The sequence below is a fragment of the Parasteatoda tepidariorum genome, chromosome X1, assembly GCF_043381705.1.
Source record: "Parasteatoda tepidariorum isolate YZ-2023 chromosome X1, CAS_Ptep_4.0, whole genome shotgun sequence".
Lineage (NCBI taxonomy): Eukaryota > Metazoa > Arthropoda > Arachnida > Araneae > Theridiidae > Parasteatoda > Parasteatoda tepidariorum.
In genome coordinates this window covers 1,525,457-1,550,233 of record NC_092214.1, presented here as the reverse complement: position 1 = coordinate 1,550,233, position 24,777 = coordinate 1,525,457, and the positions used below count along the sequence as shown (strand labels likewise).

At 27.0% G+C, this 24,777-nt stretch overlaps 1 protein-coding gene across 1 annotated transcript in view; it reads left to right on the top strand.

The window, feature by feature from the left end:
• LOC107451958 (chloride channel protein 2) overlaps window positions 1-24,777 on the top strand; it is a 170,157-nt gene that overhangs the window by 101,697 nt on the left and 43,683 nt on the right. The window contains exons 5-9 of the mRNA XM_016068320.3: window positions 230-363; window positions 6,795-6,872; window positions 7,005-7,083; window positions 16,712-16,837; window positions 20,335-20,419. Of these exons, the coding sequence (XP_015923806.1) occupies window positions 230-363; window positions 6,795-6,872; window positions 7,005-7,083; window positions 16,712-16,837; window positions 20,335-20,419 (502 nt within the window). The remainder of the gene's footprint in view (window positions 1-229; window positions 364-6,794; window positions 6,873-7,004; window positions 7,084-16,711; window positions 16,838-20,334; window positions 20,420-24,777) is intronic.

Below are 24,777 nucleotides of genomic sequence, written 5' to 3'. Positions count from 1 at the left end.
AAATTATGGTGAATGATTTACTTTGTTATAAATGCATAATTTTTTATCAGTTATATTAGCTAATTAATAATGCCTCAAGCATAATGACAACTTCTAAACTCACTTAACTTTTGTTAGCCATAATCAATACATTTTGGTTTTGTTTTAAATTCTCTATACTTTTAATGAATATTCATTTTTATATGTTTACATATTCTAAATTTAGCAATAATCTGCCTATCTTCTTTAGGTTCTGGCATTCCTGAAATGAAAACTGTATTACGTGGAGTAGTGTTAAAGGAATATTTAACATTTAGAACCTTAGTTTCTAAAGTAGTTGGATTAACATGTTCATTAGGAAGTGGCTTGCCCATTGGAAAAGAGGTGTTAATCTTGTTTTTTTAAGACAAATGCAAGTGTTTATTAAAATGATGGAAACACTCTTATCTCAGTATTAACATTTCCTTCTTTTCTTTTAATAAATTTTAAATTTTTTGATTCTAACATTTTTTGTTTATTATTCTTATTAGTCCCATCCTATGACCACTCAAATTTTTCAGGTATATCTTATAAAATATTTCTCACATGACATTGAAAACACTGATTCACAAATTTTATAGAAGAATTAGTGGACAACTAACTTCACTCATTGATCAAAATTAAATTTAATATCTAAAGCCTGAATCATATAAATATGCTTCTTCAAGTTTGAAATTATAAACTTTTAAGTAAAGAAATGAAGAAATTCAACTCTAGCATCTTTTCTTCAATATATTATTTTTAGGTTCAAATTTTTATTTTAACCATATTTTTTTTAAAAAACTGTTAATGATGGAATAACACTCTACAGCATATCTGTAAAATAAAGTGTAATCAAAAAGCTTTCCCGAAATTTGGGAAATAGAGCTTAAACACTTTTAAAACTTCTGCACATTTTTTTCATTATTTGTTTTAATTTTTTTGGCAAAAGTGAATTAAGATTCCAGGCAATTCCTTGATGTCGGACGTAAAAAATGAACATTAAATTTCTTAAAGAAACTCTCATGAAATATAAGTAAATCAATTTCTTGTATCAAATATTTGGTATATCATGATCTATCAAAAAATAGTTTGTTTTATAAAAACTGATTATAATAAGTTCAAATTAAATTGTTGGTGTCGGACATAAATTACACGAAAGCAAGAAATGATTACTCATTTACAAATTGTCTAAACTCTATGAATTTGTTTGTAATTTAAATGTTAATTTTCTGAATTTCAAAACTGAGGTTTGAACAAAGAATTCTATGCAGTTCTTAACTTATAATATATGATGTGTAACTAATTTGGTATCTAACTTAAATTCTTCAAGTTGGATAAAATTTAGAGTTAAAGATAACAATTATACTGGAAATTCCTTTAACTTTTATGTTAATACTAAAAGCATTTTTTCATTAAATAGCTTCTTTAAATTTAAATTTCCTGTTAGAATTGGTGGATCAATATGTTTTATAACATTTTCCATAAAAAATTTAAAATTTAACTGTGCTGTAACTTAACAATAACGTAAATACAACTCATATTTAAGCAATATTTACATAACTAATGATTTTAAAAATCCTGGAATTAAAAAAAGTAAAAAAGGAATTAATAACTGTCACTAAAAAAGGAAATCTTTTCACATGGGTGAAATATTGATTTTATTGCTTTATTTATTGCATGTAGCCTGCATAAAATTATTTCATACAGTTTTTACAATCTATTGTATTTGTATCAAAGCAGACAATATTGATCGATATACCTTTTACTTGAATTAAGTGGCATAGCTAGCGGGGGACAAGAAAGAGCATATATGCCTGGTAGTAGATTAAGAGATGCATCAAATTTATTAGAAATAATTAAAAATGAATTTCAAAATAATTTTCTTTATCTTTTAAATATCCCTGCCCCAGTTTCATTTGCCAATTATGGGCCCAATAACTACTTTAAATTTTTATCCGACTTACCTAAAAATTGAAAGGATATGTATCATTATTGTAGTTTGCTTTGCATATAGATTTATTATTTTTTAAATTATTTTTGCAACTTGGCATCACAGTAAGAAACTATAAATGCTTATCATTCAATGAAACACAGCAAACATCTAAGTATAATAGGAACTGTATTGGTAACATATACTGTTCAATTTTAAATCAAATTAGAGTAACGTTTTTACATTATCGAGTTTCGTTAATTTGAAATTGTGAAATCTTTTTCCATGTAAGATTTAATTAAGGAATTTAGTTTCATAGAATCTAAACTTATAAGATACCTAAAAAAATTCTTTAAGTCTGACATTATATCATCAATATTTATTGTATGCGTCAAGGCGCAAAAATTGAGTTTGTCCCTGGTGCACTATCTTGTAGTAGCAAGATCTGGTACTTTCATCTGAATGCAAATGGCAGCCCTTCAGCAAGCATTCATGCTAACTAAAGTAAAATTGAACATGTGCATAAACTCAAGAACTGTTTCTGAATACGGGTCAAAGTTGCTTTATTTAACAAATAAATACAAAAAAAATAAGTAACTGCAGAATATTCTGAAAAAAAAGCTTGGCTCAAAATACATGCATTTTTTCTTTCTAGCTAAGCAAAATAATTGATTTTAAATGTTCTAAATGTAGTTAAGTTCCTTCTCAAGAAATTTAAATTGAGTTGCTTATCTTGAAAAAAATGAAGAAAAAAAATTTATTGATCTATTTTAAGTTCATAATATAAATAACTTTAAATGCAGCATAGTTAAGCAATCTTTATTAGGTTAGTGAGATGAAATACATTATTCTAAATTAACTTAAAAGAATGTTTAGATGGTTTGATTCTTATTTCACTTCATTTTATAAAGAAAAAGCAAAATATGAGATGGAAATAGGTAAAAACAAATGTAATGAAAAGAAAATCAATGGTGTCTGATCTAAAAATAATTAATTATCAATTTACAATAAAATTATTTTTATTTTAAGTTAATAATAAAACCGATATATAAAACCAAAAGATTATACAAATGTGACATAGAATTTTGCCAAAAACTGAAAATACTTTTATTTTGTTAAATCTTAGTAGCAGGGTACTATAAATCATGTATTTTGGCGGTTGGACGTAAATAACAAGAGTCCCATCGTGCAAAAGTGCACGTTTTGTAGATAAAAATGTGAAATGTTTCAACCCATTTGTGCTAGACTACCTGTCTTGATACTGTTTAATTATTATTTATTTCATTTTCTATTAATAGTGTGAATTTTTCAAAAAAACTGTACTTGTTAGAGATTCTTTACATTGATTAAAAATTTCAAATGATGTAGCTTTTCATTTAACTGCCTATAATTTATTTAAAACTAATATTAATAAGTTAAAAGTTATTACAGGGATCTGTCGAGACATTTTGTGAAAGGTCCGTTTTTGTTTGTGAATTTGTGAAAATGGGGTTTGTTATTGCAAAAAAACTTTTTCAAGGAGTTTTGAAATTGTAAAGACATACAAGATTATGCTCAACACTGTAAAATTATAATTAAAAAAATTAAATTTTAAAAAATAAACAGCAATTGCAGCTTCTAAATTAGCGATGCAACTTAAAAATATTTGGTATTTAGCCTATACTGCTGAACGCAGAATATTAATTTCGGACGAATAAAGGAAGAAGTGTCTACCAAAGACAAAATTTAGTTCGTTTACATCTGTCTTTCTTCCCCCCCCCTTCCTGGGAAAGGTTTATTGATTAACAAAACAATAATGAAGATAAACAAATTTGTGAAGGGTCCGAATAAAAGATAAATTATTTTGTGAAGGGTCCGTTTTTAAGTTAAAATATTTTGTGAAGGGTCCGTTTTTATTAAAAGATATTTTGTGAAGGGTCCGTTAACGGACCCAAATTTCTTCTAAACAGACCCCTGTATTATTTCTAAATTTTCAGTTTTTTACCTTCAAAATGATACCTTGTTTGCTTGAAAGTATTAATTTTAAAATTTTGGTCACCTGGTTGACTTTACTGTGAAATTAACCTTCTGCTGAAAAATTCATTTAAGATTAATTGTGCAAAAGCCTAAATAGTTTTCAAAAATCTAAAATTAGAAAAAGGTATAATACTGAACTACCTATCTGAACACATTGAAAACTGGATTGTATTTGTTTAATTTTATAATAAAAATCTGTAGAAATTCTAAGGAAGATTCCATTCAGAATGTACTTCATATGCTGAATGGGAGATGACTATGAATATTATACTTTAAAAGATACTGCCATGTTCAATAAATATACATCATCAGTTTTTTAAGAAAATTAAAGGAATACAATTAAAAGGCAAATTTCACATTTCCTTCCCTCGCCTACATTCCACTGTCCTTTGAATTTTGTTTATAGAAATCATGAAATAAGCAGATCAGAGGTAAACTAATCAGTAAATTATAGGATTTTAAGCTAAGTAACTGAAAATTTAAACTCTGTAATCAAACTTACTCCTGAAAAACAAAATCAGATTGTAATATTTCTATTGCTTTGGATGCAAGCAAAGAATTGAATCAAAATAAATTATAATTCACACAAAAAATTTTACTGAAATAAAATTATGCTAAATTTTAGTTAAATAATTAACTAACGTGTAAATCATGAATTCATTTCTACTGTTCGTTATCATGAAATCATTATTTTTCTGTTTTAACTTTTCAATTTAAAATAGCATTCTCAGAAAATATTTACTTTAAACTATTGTTTTTAAATAATTTTAATTCAAGCAGCTTTTGAATAATTCTATATACCGTAATTTATGGAAGAAACGCCGCGGCGTTTACGAGTTTAAAAGTTTTAAAATTTTAATTGCAGCGTTTATGCCGGTTGCGGCGTTTACGATATTTTAAAAATAAATTTTACGTTTTTCAAAGAAATTTTTTTTTTTAAATCAAAATAGTTTCGAATTATGGCAAAAGATGGCGCCACTGTTGATAACCCACCACCCCTTAAAGAAAGTGGGTTGATCTCGATCTAGTTCCCGCAAAACCGCTTGATTGATAGCTCTTTCACATTTTTCCTCACTCTGTTTCTTTGTTAGAACGTGCTTTGTGGAGAAATTAAATTGCGGAAAGTTTTCTCTTTAGTATTTGCTAATATTTATACATCGTTGTTATGAACGCGACTTATAAACTGATATCTTCTTATTGGAATAAAAGAGGTATATTTCCAAAAAATAAATAAATTAAATTAAAAAAAAATATTTATAAAATGTAAATATGTAGTACAGTATGGAACCCGAAATTCGGCACTTAATCCGACCAATTTTTTTTTTTTTTAAAGAAATTTTAATGATAAGAGAAAAAAAAATCAGTCATATTTTCTTTTTATTTGGAATTTTTTTCTCTTGAAGGAAGTAACTATATTTTATCTTTTAAAAATAAAAACATGAAGAGAAAAAATTATAAATCTGTGGCAAACAAAACATCTGTTCCTAAAGCAGTTTAAAATAAAGTGAAATTGAAAAGTAAAAACATCTGCATTTCCAATGAACAAAATAAAGAAATGCAAGTTGGGAGAAACTGATGAATCAATCTTGACAGCTCTGCAAGTGCTTTACTGGTTTGTCCCCCCACATTTCCCTCTTCTGTCTGACTATAAATTAGCCACACCCTTTTGACATTGAAACATCTTTCTCACTTGGTGTACAAAATGAATTCTATCCCTTTTGCTGCTTTTTTTTTTAAAAAAATGCGATTTATTTATCTTTTTATTGCTTATTAACTGTTACTTTTTTTTTGTTAACTTGTTTTTTTTTTTATCGTTATTAGTTGTTTGCTTCTTTTTGTAGTTAATCATTGATAGGTTCTTGCCATTAATTGTTACTTTTTTTGTACTTCCTTGTTAGCTTTTTTTTTCCGAGGTGAGCATCTTATGTTAAAACAAAATGTTATGTAAAAGAAAAAACGAGAACAATGATCTCGCTCTGAAGAAGAAACGATTATTTCTTTTTCGGATTATTTCATCTTGAATTATTTATCCTTCGGATTATTTCTTCGTGGTTATATCTTATAGATTATTATTTTAATTAATGAAATTTCTAAAGATGGGACAGTTTTAAATTCACCCCATCAAAATCTTCAATTGAAACTTAGCTAAATTTATTGGTTTTTCTGAAATTAGCAGCGTAATTGAATTATCGTAATATACGGGCGCCATATTGGGATTTCCGGAAGAGATCCGAAATTCTGCAAATTCCGAAATACGGAATTTCGGCGGTCCCGTGAGTGCCAAATTTTGGGTCCTATACTGTAATGTAAAAGAAATCATTTATATTAAAGTAATATAAATATAGTTATTTAAATTTTTTACCTAACGATGGCACCAACAGCCGATTGTAACATGTTGTTCTGAGCAGTTTTTCCAAAATATACAATAGCAAATTACATTCTTGATTTTATTATAATTATACATTTATAAATATTAATTTATATTTTAATTTAAAACATTAGCAGTATTTATAAGGAATTAATGTTATATATTCACTTTTGCCGCTAAATCGTTATTATGGGTGCGGCGTTTACCATGATTTTTTTCTTTTAAGTCTCATTATCACAAGTGCGGCGTTTACGATAGGTGCGGTGTTTCTTCCATAAATTACGGTAGTTCAAATGTAAATTTCTATTTAATTGTAATTTTTTTTATTAGGTGGTAATAATTATTCATCCAATGTACTTAGTTGCATTAGTTTTTCTCTCTAATGCTAATTTCTGGATTACTGCAGTATTTAGTATTATAAAATTACATTTATTTATTTTTAATTGAAAAACAACTAACCTTAGTTTTAAATTTTTGTAGGGCCCTTTTGTTCATGTTGCAAGCATTGTCGCTACACTACTTAGTAAATTGGTTACATCATTTAAAGGCATTTACGAAGTATGTATTTCAGTTTTAGTTTTAAAAATGCGAATGTTTTTGATGTTTGTTAATTATTTTGATACTAATTACGAATTTGAACAAGCCTTATTATGAATTCAGATATGATTTTTTAATTTTAATTTTTTTTAGAATGAATCTCGGACAAGTGAAATGCTTGCTGCTGCATGTGCAGTCGGAGTTGCTTGCAGTTTTGCTGCACCAATTGGAGGTAGTTTTTTGTTATATATTATTTCAATTATTGAACCTTTTTACTTTTATAAATTGCAAAATAAAAAATTGTCTTGTGAAGCCTGTGTAAGTTGACTGCATGCATTAACTTCGCTTTAGTGGCCAAGATTGGCTGGTTGTCAACATAAAGAAAGGATTGAATCATTATTTATTATCATTTCTTATATCATGTTTTTATGCTATTTGTATATTTCTTATATGTTAGCTCAACCAGACATTGAATTCTACATAAAAATAGCCTATGTATTTTAAGAAAGATTCATTATCAGAATCAATTATAATTAGCTACATAAATTTAATAAACCAATTAGTTGGAAAACATACATATTTGCTTGTGATATATGTCAGATGTTTATTATAGTCAATTTCTTAAAATATCAGTTTGTAAAAACATATATGTAATTTGGAAATGTAACATTATTCATTTTAAAATTTGTATTGATATAGGTATATACAAACTTCTTTTACAAGACCTCTTGATAGTTTTCCCATAGTCAAATGTTCATAATAAACATTAAATTAAAATAAAAAACTACACCATTCGAGCATATCCCTGAAACATAGATTTCATTGTTTGTATAAATCGATTTACTATTTCTATCTCTGCCTTTTTATGCCAGTAGTTAGGGATTTCAATAAGTAATAAATTTCTGGCAAAGGATTTTTGTTTTAATTGCTTACGTATTGTCTCAATGTGGCAATTTTAAGCTTTGCCCCCTTCAGGGAGTCTAGCATCTGCTCCTAGATCAAAAACTTGTCCTGAAAGAGGGCGTTTCTACAGGTTTTTCCAAATTTCTCACAAACAAGGCTCTGTATTAAAATAGTGTAAAACAAATAATGTATATTGGTAAATTTCACATGAAATTAGCACTAATGTGATATATTTTGTTTCTAAAATGCTTATATGACCTATTCTAAAGGTTCACCTAAATTGTAAACTCCTTAAAAATTAAAAATTTCTATGAGAAATGATGCTGAAATAAAGACATCTTAGTAACACTATTGTTTGAATGACGGCTACTTCCTTATTATTTTTTTGACCCTTTTTTTCCACTTATATATCAGAGGCGTATCTAGGGAAAGCGTCTATGGTAAATCTTAAATTAGCACCCTTCACAAAACATTGCTTTATTTTAAAGATAATAAATGCATTATTTGAAGTATGTAATCATCTTAATTATAATGTAAAAGATCATATTTTATATAATCAAAAATAGATTTTCAATAAAATTATATCAAATGAACTATCTAAGTGTAATAATATTGCTTATATGTGTGTTCAAAATTGCTGTTGATTCGAAATATAAAGTCTTTGTAAATTATACATATACCAGATACTATTATGTTTATTTCAGACAAAGCAAAAGTAAAGACATCTACATTAACTAAGTAAAATTAAGTTTTAAAAATTTACAAACACAACATTGTTAAATAATTTTGCTTAGAGTTGAACACAGTTTAGAAATAAATGACTCTCTTTAAAAAAAATTTATCAAGCTTATATTTGAAAATAATTATTTTTGGATTACAGCAAAACAGTAAAAATTGAGTAAGTTTCTGATAATTCGTATTCTGAACTACTCAATAAAATAAAACTCTCACTATAAATAAATTAACTGAAGAGCCCAATACAAATAATAGTAACCGATTATTACAATTTCTAATATAGTTATAACAAGTTGCATATTTTGGTTTATTTGTTATTCATTAAAAAAATTTCAGTGATTGAAAAAAATAATTGATAGAAAAACACACTACAGCACTGCCCTTGTAGTGGATAAAAAAAGGAAGACTTAGCTTCCTTTCAAAAAATTTAAAAATAGATAAATTAATATGTTTAACAGTATTTTTTTAAAACTGTGTGGCAGACATAGAACAATTCAAAAATTAAACCGGTGATTTGCAAACTTATTAAAAACTCTTAGTTTTGAATGATTTCTATTCATTTTATGTGTTTCCTATTTTGTAAGTTAAAAGGTCATTTTAGAATAATTAATAAAATGATAATATTAAAATGCAATATATTCTGAACAAGTTTTGATCAAATTTTTTTTATCAACTTTTGACTTATCAAACTACAGATAATTTTATAATTGTGTAATAAATTTTTTATTCTTCATTTCACTCCCGTAATTTATAGCAAATTACATAATAAGGACTGAAATTTGTTAAGGTGTGTGGAATGTAAAAGGTAATAAAAAAAAGTGTAAGTTTATTACAAATAATAAAAAGTACTACTAATTTAGAAGCTAGCAATTAGCATTTAAAAATTAGTTTACTTTGTTTCTCATATTTTTGTACAATATTTTTTATTGATAAAGATAAATTTTTTGGTTTTATAAATTTGATAACCAATTTACTGAAGCTAATTATCCTCTCAGAAACAAAGCTGTTCAGAATATTCTTAAAAAGTATAATATATAATAACCTTATAATATTGGGAAAAAAATACCTATCTTAAGAAATAAATTATTAATTTTCACCTGTACTGTAGCCTAATTATTCCAGTTTCATAGTTAAAGTATCCAAAAACACTTTATTATAAATGATACCAAGTGATCATTTTTGCCAAAACAATTTTTTTAAAAACGTGCACTCTGTTCTCTGTTTCTTGACGAGAGAGAAAATTGAGAATAAGGATAGTTAAATTGTTGCATAACTTATGAGCGAAAAAGACGGTCGTCAAAACATCAAAAAAGTAGCTGTTACTCAAACAATAATTTCACCAAAATTTGGCTGGAGAAATGTCAATTTTAAATTTTTTTTTCTTTAAAAATTATAAAATTTTTTAATTACACTTTAGCAAATTCAGTGATGTTCCCATGGCAATAAGAATAATCATGGGCCTTAAATAATTTTATACGCATTACTAAACTGGTGCAAAACGTGTGGTATCTTGCAAGTAAATTTAGAGAGAGACAAGTTTTAGTGTGAACATGGGACTAAAGTAGACAAATCGAATATTTCTGTTATTTATTAATCAAAAACTCTGTAAATTCCGGCACGAAGTCTCACTTCATTCACATGATAAGACAAAACACTAAATTAAGTAGCAAATGGAAAAAAAGATTTTATGTTGGAAAAGTAACTTCTAATTTTTTATTTTAATTGCTGCAATTTTAAACTTTTTATTTATCGTCTTAACATTCGGAGATATACTAGTATGAACCAATATGCTTATTTCGTATTTTGATAGTCACATTTGAATTGTCATTTTTCAATTAATCAATGATAAGTTGAAAAGATCTATTAACTGTTACACTCATTACTACTAATGAGTGTGTACACATAAGTGTGGGCCTACTATGGAAAGGTCAATATCAAAATAGTCATTTAGTGTTATTAAATTTGCATTAACTCGGGCAGGAATTTCCTTTTTATAAAATGCCATTTTAACGTTTAGAGACTCAAACAAATATATTTTTTATCACAAAATGACATGTTATGGTGGGCACAAATTTATTAAATAATCAAACTTCGACTTAGTTTAGTTATCACTATTAGAATATTCTGGGAACTGTAGGAACCCAAATATAATATTTACATATTATCCATCTTGGAGGTTGTATATTTCTACATTACTTAAATTGCTAGTCATAGGACCAAAAATTTTGAGAAACACTGGCATGTAATCATTATAATGCTGCAAGCGTGTTTGCGCCAGCTCTATAGAAAAATATTTTCTTTTTTCTCCATAAGTTATGAATTTTCCAAAAAATAGTTAAATAAATAATGAATTAATTCCTTTTTATGTGCAGAATTTATGCTCAATTCATATTCTTAATTATCAGAAAATCCAATCTATAATTCCAACGTAAAAATAAGTAGCTATTACTATTGAAAGAAAATCTTGCAGTCCAATCTTCAACCACTTTTCAACTAGTTAAAATGCTCTAAATTTTAACTGTTACTGTATAGGATGACAATACAATTTTCTGACTACTGTAATAAGCAGGATTGATCACCAACCGAAATTTTGACTATTTTCTGGCATAAACAAACCAGGAGGCACAAAAAAAATTCAGAAACTATGAAATTAAAGAATATATATCTATAGGAGGTTCCTTGAGGATATTTTTTTAAAATATAAATATATATATATATATATATATATTAAAAACCATATTTGTTCAGTGGACTTAAACAAGAAAATAAATTTTGAAAAATTTAGTAACTAACTATCACCATTTGCAATTGATGTCTTCATTTTAAAGGTAAAGGAATTTATTAGTGTTTAATGAACGCATAGGATAAAAATAAACTATAAATTACTAAAGGGTAATAAATAAATAATTAAATAAATAAACTGAAATAAAAGAAGAGACTAAAATTTGTTTGAAATAATATTTCATTTCAATTTCAAAAATGTACATACAGAATTTCTCGGAACTTCCCACCCCTTCCTCAGTAGAATAGCTGTTTAAGACATGAGAAAGTGGGTTGTTACAAAATTGTTCTTAATTAATACTTGTCAATACATTTTCCAAGTTAGATTTTCATTTTTTTATCACCATCATGCATTTTTTCAAGTTTTTTGATTTAGTAAGTTTTGAACCTTTGCTCACTCTGCTCACCTACCCTCATAATGGCTTCTTATTCATGTTTTTCCCTTAAAAGTTCATTTTTTCCCCTTTAAGATTATCTTGGTTATGAAGCATATAATTATTAAAACTTTAAGTAAGAAAATTTTGTTAATATGTAAATCATAACAGAATAAGTGATTACTTGCAGATGAAAAAAAATCGACTGTACTTGAAAAATAGATATTTAAACTTGGGAATATAAAATGTGGGATACATTATAAATATGAAGTAATTTTGCTTGCTAACTAGCGAAAAGAATTGCGTTTTTTTATTTATTAAATTCTTTGTAATTATTATTGTTATCATAGTAAAAGTTTTTAACGTTTCTTACAAAATTTTAAACTGCGTTAATGTGAACTATTTACTGTAGTAGAACATTATACATAGTAGTATAATATTCTTCATTTCAACAAATATTTTTTTGTCAGTGAAATGGCCTAATGATGAAATAATCTAGTCAATGAAATGATCTATTGACAAAGTGATTTCAATATTTCACTGACTCATTCATTCACTGTCCTTTTTTTCTCTGTTATTTTCTCCCTTCATTCACTTGCTATATCAAGAATCATTCAGAGTAGTTATTGTGATTCCTTTTGCAATGCTAATTTATAATAAAGGGTTTTCAAAATTAAACAATTAATCATAGTAATAAATATGTATAAAATACAACTAGAACACCAAATGACAGAAAAGGTTTTGTTTTTGCAACATGATGTGAAGCAAAGTGAGTAGGCAATTTTTGATTTAAAAAGCTCTTATCTGGCAGCTACAACATACTATAAAAATTTTGTTTTAAGCTAGATTTAAAAAATTCAAAAACAAATACACTAAATTATGAAAAAGTGCGAGTAATATACCAAACCCTAAAAATAGTTTCTGAATTACGCATGATTTTGATAATGTCTACAAATCTTGACATCTTGTCTACAAATCGACCCTGTCTGCAAAATTATCATGTCAACGCTACGACTCTCTCCACAAAATGAACCTGTCAATTAAATTACCTTGTCGACAAAATTACCATGTTGGCGAAACAACCCTGATGACAAGATAACCCTATTGGAGAAATGACTTGTCAATGAAATGACCTGTAGATGAAGTGACCCAGTCTATGAAATAATCTGTCGGTGAAGTGGTGTTGCTGAAACGACCTGCAGGGATGAGATTTTTCCGCTTTTTTCACTTTTGTCTCTTGAATTTCAGCCTTTCTATCAAAAACTCTAATTCTCTAAAAATTTCAAATTTTTTTTCATAAATATTCCGTTTTTTCAGAAAAATCAGCCATTGAAATAAAATAATTATATTTATTTCCGATTTTCAAAGGTAAACAGAAAATTCAAACTACATAGCTACCAACCCATCCGTATTTTTACTTATTTTATCAACTTTCTCCGCTTTTACACGCAGAAGATAAGATTTTCTGCATTTTTACTCGCCCACCAGATAGCTCGTATTTTCGTAATTCAAACGACGCTGCTTCAGACAAGTCTTTTAGAAATCCCAAGCCTGGAATCTGCTAATATCACGATTCCTATTCACACGTTCTCAATATCAAACATAGCTTTTTGTATTTAGGTGATTTAAAAGTTGCGTTTTGCAGTTCTTTTTCACGCGATTTAAGTATGGTACATTGCGAATCTTATTTACGGGATTTAAAAATCTGATATCGTGATTTGTATTCACACCTTATTAAAAACCTATGTCGTGATTCGCTCATGCGGTTATAATATCGATTTTCATATTTATACGTGATTTAAAAATAAGGCATTGGGATTCACATTCTCGCGTTCTAAAAATTATGCATCATGATTCTTATTTATGCAAGCTAAAAATGACGCATCATGATTCGTATTTACGCAATCTGAAAATTAAGAATCGTGATTTGTATTTATGCGATTTAAGAATTCTATATCGGAGTTTGTATTTTCTCATTTTCAAAATCGTATATCTAGTTTCATATTCATGTTACACTCATCACTCGCAAAATTTTTCAGGGTCTATTTATTTGATTCTTACTCTTTTATAAAGGAATATTTTAATGATTTACGTGCACAATTGCTTGTTTTCATAGACAATTTTTCATGTTTTTTATCGATCATAATTTTGCTTTAAAAAGATAAAATAAATATACATTTGTTTACTCTTATGTTCATAGAATAAAATTTTAACTAAACTTAATGTGAAACAAACTGGTAAAAAATTTTCTATAGCCTTGTTAGTCCAAAAACCTATCAAAAACGATTTAGAAACAGTGTGGGCTCTACTTCTGCAAAGTAGATGTTTCACCGGTGAGTACAGTTTTAATTGGTGATAATTTGGTAACTTTTAATTTAAAAAAAAACATTCTTTTAAATAGCGCTGATTGTAATCAAAATATTCATTTCGTCACACCTGTAGATATTTCTGAAATTAAATAGAAGTATTTTTATTAGTTTTAATACAAAAAACATCTAGGTATAGTTGTTGAAATACAAATTATTTTAAATTTTTCATTAAAAATAATGCAGTTTCATACAGAAATGACAAATTTTAATTTATAAAAAAGTGTATAAAACAGTTCTTTTTCTATTGTGGTAATCTATGTCTTCATAATTAGTTACACAATTCTCGTTTTTTAATAATTTAGGTTACCACTTCACAAATTTCTGCCGCTGAACACCAATCCACTATAATTAATAATATTACAGCTGTTTTTTTTTAATTTTCAACTTCTTAACCATGAGTCTAGAAGACAAGAGAACAGGTTTAAAAAACTAAGTCACTTTCACCTTTAAGAGGAGTTTTTTTAAGTGACATTATTTGGCATTTGCACAAAGTTGAGGTAAGAGTCACGAAAACCTTGAAGTTAGCCCAATGTCAGTGGAGCTCTGATTTGTTTCGACCAAAGTATAATTTGCATCAACACAGCAATCCCTGCTAACAAGGAGCAAAATAAAGTTTCGCTATCTATCTTTGTCTTTCATTCATATGTAGATTTAATTTGTCCTGACTGAGCCATGCCGATTTTTATGAAAAAGTAGCCATTAATTTTGTCAAACATATAAGTACGCTAAATACATTTTGGATTTAACATTTAATATTCTGAGCGAGATCACACATCTTTTAGGTTGTTAATAAGTCCCTTCTTATTTACAATTTAAAAATAATAATCCAAAAAATAGAAAACTTTTGATAATAGGTATTATTGATATTGGTGCTGTTTTAAAATATGTACTATACATACTAATATACGTATCACAATACCTACTAGGAGTACAGGGATTTTTATAGCCTACTAAATCAGATAAGTACCACAGAAAATTGTTGATTATGCAGGGATGACATTTTTTCACTTTTGTCTCTCGAATTTCTGCCTTTTTATCAAAAACTTAGATTCTGTAAAAGTTTCGGTTTTTCTATAAATATTCCACTTTTTCTGAAAATGCAGTCATGGAGATAAAATAATTATATTTACTTCCGATTTTCAAAGATAAACAGAAAATTCAAACTATGCCGCAGCTGCTAACCCTTCCCCATTTTTACATATTTTAGCTATTTTCTCCACTCTTACGAGCGCAAAAAATAAGATTTTTCGTATTCTTACCCACCCGCCAGATATCTTGTATTTTTGAAATTCAGACCTCGCTGCTTCTGTTTGCTGGCGCGAAAGCAAACGAAATAATAAAAAAATAGCTGTACATTTGCGGTGAAAATATTTATTTGCTCATTGAGTTAATCTTAAGAATTTTTATTTATTATGGCCAAACAAAAATAATACAAACAAGTCTTTTAGAAATCCCAAGCCCAGAATCTGCTAATATCTCGATTCTTATTCACGCGATTTTAATATTAAGCATCGATTTTCGTATTGATCTGTTTTAAAAATTTCGCATTGCAATTCTCATTCACGTGATTTAAATATCGTACATTGCAATTCTTATTTACAAGATTTAAATATGCGATTGTATTTACGAGTTTTTAAAATCCCGATTTTATTGTCAAACATCGATTTTCGTATTTACCTGATTTAAAAGTTGCATGTTGCGATTCTTATTCACGTGATTTAAGTATTGTACGATTCTTATTTAGGAGATTTAAAAATCTTAAACCGCGATTTGTATTTACTAGTTTTTAAAACCCATTGTAGCAATTCATATTCACATGAGTTTAAAATCCAATGTCGTGATTCGTTTATGCCGTTGTAATATCGATGCTGAGCAAGAGATTTTCTAAGATTTTTATTGACTATTTGTCGCCAAGTCACTTGCCGATTCTTCCACTGAATGTCTTTGGAATGAATAGATTTGGCAATATGAATGAATGTTTGCATCACCGTGTTATTTAAATAAAGCTAAAATTAGAACTTATCCGAGAAATCTCAATTTTTTAAAAATGTCACTTAGCCGGTTCTTCCACTAAGCTCTTCAATTCATAACTGAAATAAATTGTCTGCACTTAGATGGGTATCTTAAACCATGAAACTTGCATCTTTGTACATAAAGAAACTCTGATCATTAAGTAGAAGATTATATTCAAATTCATTAATATCTTAATATGCCAACAAATTTGCATCGCCATGCTATTTCACTATATTTTAACATAATTGTCTAACAAACAACAGAATGCTGGACAATATCACATGCAATTAAATACAATATACTGATTTTTAGCATATTTCTATGAAATAACAAAGTTTCAGAATTATATAACTTAAATGATTATTTATGCAAAATAAAACCCAATGAGTTAATTTGCACAAAAACACATGCGTTACTTTTCTGAATAATTAAATAGAAAATACTTTTTTGACTTATATCTAATGATATTTATTAATAGCTTTAACAACCATTGACAGTTTATTTATTCCTTTATTGAAATAAATATTATGACAAATGGATTATGTTTGGTTTTAAATTAATTACTTTGCTTGTAGCTCATGTGTTTATTATTTCAAAAGTGCATGTTATTAATTCCATCTTGTACTTTTTTTTCAAAAACAAAAAAGAATTCGTATGTTGTATAATTATTAATCAACCATTTTAGGTGTGTTGTTTAGCATTGAAGTAACATCAGTATTTTTTGCTGTTAGAAACTATTGGAGAGGCTTCTTTGCTGCTTGTTGTGGTGCTATGGTTTGGCGACTTCTTGCTGTATGGTTTAAAGATGAAGGTATTTTATTATGGGAAATTCATTTACTATTTAAGTCTAAATTAAATAGTAGTATTTAAGTCTGAATTAAATAGTAGTATTTAAGTTTAAATTAAATAGTTGTAGTGGGCAAAATTACAAAGCAGTTGTGTTTTAGAAAGTGTTCTTTTAAATAGTCTGTGGAGGTAGAAAAATAAAATTTTTAAACAATAAACTCCTGTGTGTATTATCTTAGTTTAATGCACTTAAAATCCATTTTTAAGAGGCTGATATATATTATTAAAATTGTTACCTGAACTTTGTAAAAGTTAAAAACATTTGTCATACCATTATTAACATTACATATTTCCTAGCTTTTAATTTCATTTATTTCTCAAATTTATTTTTAATTCTTATTTTGTTTCTCAATAAATATAGCTTTTTATTTCAATGCTAGTATATCTTAAAATAGGGATAAAATGCCCCAACTGGTGAAAGTGCCCCCTGTAGTTTCACATAAATATTGATTGTCAATCTGTACCAAAAAAGCCCCCCCCCCTTCTCTATGATACAATTTAAAAGTTCTTATTTTAAGCATTTGCTTATGAATTTATTTCTAAATAATAGTTATCCTGATGTTTAGGGTAGAGGATTAATGTTAGACTGTAAATGAACAATGAGTGGAGGAAAAAGGTAGATAATCAATTACCGTAACTGAATTGAAGATTGCTAATAAAAGTGCAGGTGTTTGTTAAGTGTGGTGGGAAGAGAAGGGGAAGCAATCCTCTGCACAAGTGGTCAACATTTCTTCCCAGCCCAAGGTGACCTTAAATGGTATGTACACTTACTGGTAAGAATGGGGAAAATTTTAGGGTGTGGTGGGAGAGTTGAAGGTACAAGAAAAGAAAGGGCATCACTCTCCTAACAGGGGTAAAAAAAATCTACATAGAATGGGAGTAGAATTGAATGGAAGAGATAAGGAGTAAAAGGGAATTATCTTTTCTTAGAATTGTTCTGAAGGGGCAAAAAAAATCCTCATTGTTCACTAGGTTCACTTAAATACTGAGTTATATTAGAAGCTTACAAATTTTTTTATCAGAATATAAGTATGCATAGATTTTTTAATTTGCAAATACTCTTTTTTTTGTCTAAATAATTGTAATAGAGAAATTCTATTTTTACATTAACTGGGATCAAAGCCTCCTATAAAAATTTAACAGAACAGTAGCCAATTTAATAAAAATCAGACATTAGTTTTAATTTAAATTAAAGCTTACAAAATTTTTAATTTTCTTCTTAATTTAGAAATAACATTACAATCATGTTTAGAACTAAATATTATTACCCATATTGTTAACATAATGTGGTAAAATATTTCATTACCTTACGTATCATACCTTTTTCTCACTATTTTAATTTTATTAGGAGGTTTTAACCCTGCATCATTATATTTAACTCTTTAACAACTATTCAAACATGGTTTTACATACATATTTTGAATTACCCATGAGACTTAACCCATTACTGCCACTTGGCAAAAAAACTTGCCAGATCTTATATCCAGAAAAAAAAACATAAAAATTGGCAGCACAATTATTTTATCTTTGACAAACAAAAAACGTATATCTATCATGATATTTTAGAAATAAAATTTTTTAATATATAATAGTAGCATTTTTTACAAAAAAAACTTAAATGATAGTTAACAAATAATAAATATACCCACTGAAATTTAAGATTGTGAACTATCGCTCATATTGTAATAGCATTTGTCATATTGTTGTTGCCGGGGGGGGAGGGGGATTGAGAATATTAGTTTGTTTTTATAATGACCTAAATGTTAACTTAAAAATTTTAGCATATATGAAAATAATGATAATAAATGAAACTGTTTATAAGCAACTTGATATAAGAAATGGTTTTTTAATTTCAAACTCTGCTTTTCCTTACAAATTTATGATGAATGTTAAAAAAAACTAATATTCAGTAAATTTTTTTTAAAAATTTAATCTGAAATAAAACTTTATGAAAAACGCTTGAATATTTTATGCAAGATATCACCATGTTACAGATTAAGCTTTAAACACAGATGATTAACTATATAGATTTATAAAATTGTGTTATCGATGGATGCCTTACTATCTTGTCACCTGAATGTCTCAAATGCCTTCCAGATTCTTCTGCATTCTCTTTGTTGATCAATCTTAATCAAGTATCTAACAATATATCTGGATAGTGCTTTTACTCTTTTAAGATAGATTCACGCTTGTTATATTTTAGGATTATATTATTGGATTGATAATAATCAAGGAAAATTTAAAATAATAATAGTTCTTTATTTATGATGAAAAATTATTTAACAATTTATATATTTTGAATTTGTAAATAATTCAAGCTTTATAAATGTCAATTAACTGTGTTAGTGATATCCAAAAACTAGATATGCCTCAGATATTAGGCATAGGTAATTTGAAACATCTCATGTAGCATTCGATAAAAAATCCAAATAATCATTTCTGAAACATTTCAATAGTAAATTTCCAAGATATATACAAAATATCCATTACTAATAATTTATATCTAGATTTTTCAGTAATATTAAAAGAACTGTATTCTGTAGATATCTGTGAATGATGTCTCATAGATATTCAAATTATCCATATTCATAGACTTGGATGTAAGAAGTCTGTAAAATACTGTTTGTCCATTGGATATTGAAATACATAACATGTAATTGGATATCCCTGGGATATTGGTGGCTGTATGGTTGTTGTATCATTTTTAAGTTTGTTTCTTAAATTTGTTTCTTACTTTAATCTGTCAATAGGCTACCAGAATCTTAAAATTTTCAATTATATATGCAGAAATGCCAACTTGCTCTGCTTTTTTTTAGCAAAGTTTCTTTAGTTATGGCTAAATCTATGCCTTAATTATAGTTTTTGATTTAAAAAATTTTATTTTAAATTATTTTGCCCGCCACTACTTAATAGTTTAAAAGTTTATATTAAATGCCACTGTATCCTAGTTATCTTGTGGTGAGAAATTTTATGTGTTTAAAAAAATTAACCAAAACTTAGCAAGTTTTAGTGTTTAATTCTCTTCCACTTTTCAAGAAATAATTTTTTTTTTTGCAGAACACAAAACAGTTGGCATCTCTGTGTTTAAATTAAATCATCAGTCTATTTCAATTAATCATTAAATTCATTCTAATTAATTCATTATAATGAACTCCTCAGAATAATATTTTGTTAAAAATCCATATCGTTAAAAATTCATTTTTAGTTAGTTTCACTTTCAATTTAAATTAAGGCTTAATATGTGAAAAAAATATCTTTAATCTTTACATGTCATAAATACATAAAAAATAAATGTCTTTTATTTTCGTAAAATAGTTTTAAAAATTTTTCTACTATTCATTCTGCCTCTAATATTAAACACAATTATAAAATGTGTAACATTCTGAAAAAGTTGCTTTCTTAAGTGTCATTTCATGTCATAAAATGCCATTTAAGCCACATTTTTGGAATTTTTCTTTACAGAAACTATTACAGCTTTGTTCAAGACAAATTTCTCTGTTGATTTCCCCTTTGACCCTCAAGAACTTTTAGCCTTTGCTCTTATAGGGTAATTATAATTTGTAATTTAAAATTCCTGTAGATACTACATATTATATAAATACTATTTATACTAGCACTGTGTCAAATTATTCTTATTAAACTGGTCTGGTTTTAATGAATTAGTAAATTTTTGCTGAAAAATTTACTATTTTTGTAATAAAACAAATTATAACAATTGTAAATGTTGTTATGTTACAGTAGAAAACCATTTATCTGGTATCCAGAAAACCGGGGAAAAATTTACTCAATTTTCCTGCTATTTTGAACTAGAACGATTAGAGGAAAATGTGGGGAAGGGGGAATTTTTCTCCTCGTTAGTCCAGAGAAACTTAATTTCTTCCATGACCTTGAAAATCTTCAGATCACAAGGGGGCAGGGAAGGAACAAATGTTTTGCTGTCAATCAAATTTAAAGGAGTGGCATGCTGATTTCGTTTTTTCTTTGATTTATGAGGGGGTGGGGAAAATACACTGCACACTCATATTAGTGAACGGAAGATGAAAGAGAAATAAAAAGAAAAATATATCCCCATACTTTACTAAAAAAAAGTAAAATAAAAATTCGAAAACGATTAAAATACGGCTATTTTTTTATTAAATAATAAAGCAGGAATATAGTTTAGCTGAATTTAATCCTTTAAAAAATAATCCGAATTTTGTAATTATAATTTAGTAAATTATTAACATAATTGGCTGTGCTAGTAGGGGGAAAATACAATAATCGTTGAGCTAGCAAGCATTAAATGATTCCAAAGAGATTTATAAAACATCCGTTAGAATCCAAAATTGAGTAGTTAGTTTTTTTTAAACTCATTATTTAAAAAAATGGATGAAATAAGAAAAAAAATGGGAACTTTTAATTAAAAACGCAACAAAGTTTTGCCACGCCTTATAAGAATATGACGTTTTAAAAAATAAAAACGAAATAAAATAATAAATTAGTATGAAAAACTTTTCTAAAGTCGGATCTTGTTAAATTTAGAATCTAGAATGAAAATTCGGAAATGAACAACGATATCCTCTGAAAGTAAAATGACGGATTCATAAGCCCCAGGATTAGTCAGGAAAAACGAAATTAAGCAAAAAAGTCAGTGAATTGTCAGAGGAAAAATCTGATGTAGATAAAACGGTTCAATTTAAAAATTTTACTAAGCTATTTTAAAAAATTTGATTATTTTTGTCATGTTCCATCTGGAAACATTGGCATAGAACCAAAAGAGTTTTGAAGTATGAATTATGTTTGCTCTTAGGTTACTTTAATTTCATTATATCTATTCTACATCAAAATCTATCAATCTTCCGAGATTTTAGCAATAAGGAATAAATCGATAGGTTATATGAAGATTGAGGATTGGTAAGTTTCCAACTAGTGTCATCATGCGGGGAGAAAAAACAGTATAAATTCCATCGAACATGTGAAGTGATTTCAAACATCACATACAAGCAGCCAAGCGTAATGAATACATAAAGTATTCCATATAGCACGCTTCGCTTAGAAGCATTCTGACTCTATCGTGCCGAATAGAATAGTTTGTGTTAGTTATGATTATCCTAGAGAATTTATTGATTGAAGATAGAGGTTGAAGGAATTATTGAATATGTATATTTTTAATACAAATGCCTGCATGCTGTAATTTTTCCTTAATCAAAGTCAGATGCGTGTTGGTGAGACTTTCTTTTTGTTACACGAGGTAAAACAGCAAGTTTTTTAGCAGCTGAAATTAACATTCAAACATAATTTGAATATGAGAAAATTGCTGTTGAACCTGCTTTTAGACGTGTTACAGGCCTAATTTATGGAATTCAGGACACGTGTAAATTGTGTAATAAATAAGCATGCGAAGTTTTTGCAAACAGGAATTTGTAAATGCATTGTTTTTATATACAGGGTAAACAGAAATAAATGAGTGGATTTAAAAAACAAATCATTTCAAGGCTATTACGTATATAGAAAATTTATATTTTCAAAAAAAATTTAGATTTTCCGAAAATTATTATTATTAATTTCTATTAAAAATTTAAAATTATTAAAAATTATTATCTAATAATTTTAATAATTATTAATAATTTAAATTATTAATAATAAATTCTTAGTAATGAATTTAAATATTATTATTAAGAATGTATTAAAAATAATACTTAAAATTATTATTTGAATGTTTTTATATTTATCATTATATAATTATAATTGTTATTTGAATAATTAAAATAATTAATAATATTAATTATTAATAATTTTAGCTATTATTAATAATTTGAAATATTAATAATAAATATTGAAAATTATTATTAATATTTTTTAAAAAATCATCTTTTTAATCATATCTTTTTATTCATAAATTTTATGATTGAGTTGTTTTTTTTATTATTTTTAATTCCATTGATCTCATAATATCCTGCCTTGTTTGGGGTTTTAATATTTATATTAGTGCCTTTTTTTACTCTCGTATAATTAGGTATGAAATATATTGCATTTTTTAATCATTGGTTTTGTTTTATGTCAGTTAATTAGTGATTTTAATTGTTTTCATAAATAAATGTGTGAATTTTGTATTTTTCAAACTTGTTTTTCTTTTCTATCCTTGCAAATGTTTTTATTCTTTTAAATGTTATTTTTCTACTATTTTTTTTAAATTTAGGAAAGCTTTTTTTTCCCCTTAATTTGAAATGTGTTACACTTTTTCCTTGTAATTTGGGTTTGATAAAACATTGATTAACGACACTTTTTGGCCGATAATTGGTTCTCTACTGTATTATAATGAGAATTTTAGAAATGAGATATTTAAAGTTAACTAAGATTATTTGAAACTATGTTCTGTTTTAAATAAATTATTGCTCTAGCATGCACTTTTAGCCACTTGTTGTACAAAATTACATGAATTATTAATGTCTCTCCATATGACTGGTTACTTAATTGATAGCTAAGAGCTAGTTTTCTTTCAAAGTTCCCATATTCTTATCAAATTTTAAAAGGTATTTTCTCAAAAATAAACAAATTTGGAGAGAGAACTACTTCATCAATGTTTTTCAAAGGTAATTTGAAGTCCCTCCAATTAAATTCCTCTCTCCACGCATTTAGGTCATAAAATCTCAAAATTTTTGCGTATTCCACAGGGCAGGTAATGTAGTATATAGACCTACAGTATGATTCCATAATGACTATGTATATGTAGTTTTAAAATCTTAAACATCAAAATTATGAACAATGAGGAAAAAATATTTACATCAAGGGGCAGGAAGGGGTAGCTCTAGAGGAATTATAATGATCAAAAACCAACTTATTTGTCTGACTGACTAGAAGAAGACCTGCACTATACAGAGTATTATGTAGGGTGACCCGGGGTAATTCACGATGACTCTGTTTCTGGGGTAAATAATGATCACCTAATTTTTATTTTAAAAAAATTTTTATTTTTTAAATTTAAGACATGGACAAGAATGCTTGTACACTTTACTAAAGTATAACTACATTTACTTAATAATAATTTTTTGTTTAATCTAACAAAATAAGTATCTTTTAAACTGCTTTCTGTATTTTCCATTTCAAAGATGGGTTTCAAAATGTGCACATTTCTGCAAAGATCCCCTTCCTTCTCTTAACAATAAATATTTTGAGTCACTTTCTTTTTCTATGATATAAAAGTAGTGTAAGCTTTTGTTTCATTGTTACACATCTACTGTAAACATGATAAATGATTATAGGAAACTATATCAAATGTTGCCCCCTACAGATGGGGTAATTATTGATCACTGGGGTAATTCCTGATCATTGTCATTTCTTCTTATAAATAGTATATAAAATAGCTTATAATTACCTAATTGTCTTTTCTTAAATAACAGTTCATATTTCTTAAGTGGAACAACTATAAAATATATTTTAACAGCCATCACAAAATTCGTTTTTAACTGTGTACAAGACTGTATTCTGATTTGCACCATTTCTGGTTTGTCTTACCTTGCTTCTATCTTAATTTTATGTGTGTACATCATTAGAATAATTTTTAAGTTTATAAATTAGCCTAGTATAAATAGGGTGAGAAATTATAAGCCTAAAAAGGATACTAAGCTTCTAGAAAACAAAATTAGTGAATTTTTTTTAATGATTGAAAATGAAAATTTCAGTGTGAGAGCTGCTGCCTGAGCTGTTGACATACCTCATTTAACTTTTCACTTTCCCTTAATGAAGTTAAAAAAATCCAGCAAAAGTAACCCATGTGGGAATTCTCTTATATTTCAGAAGAACATGAGAATGATGATTGCCTAAAATGTATGGCACGATGCAAAGATTTTTGAAAATTTGAAGTGTTAGTCATTTTTCGTGCTTTTAAATAAATCATTTTATTAGCTGCTTAAACATATCTTTTTG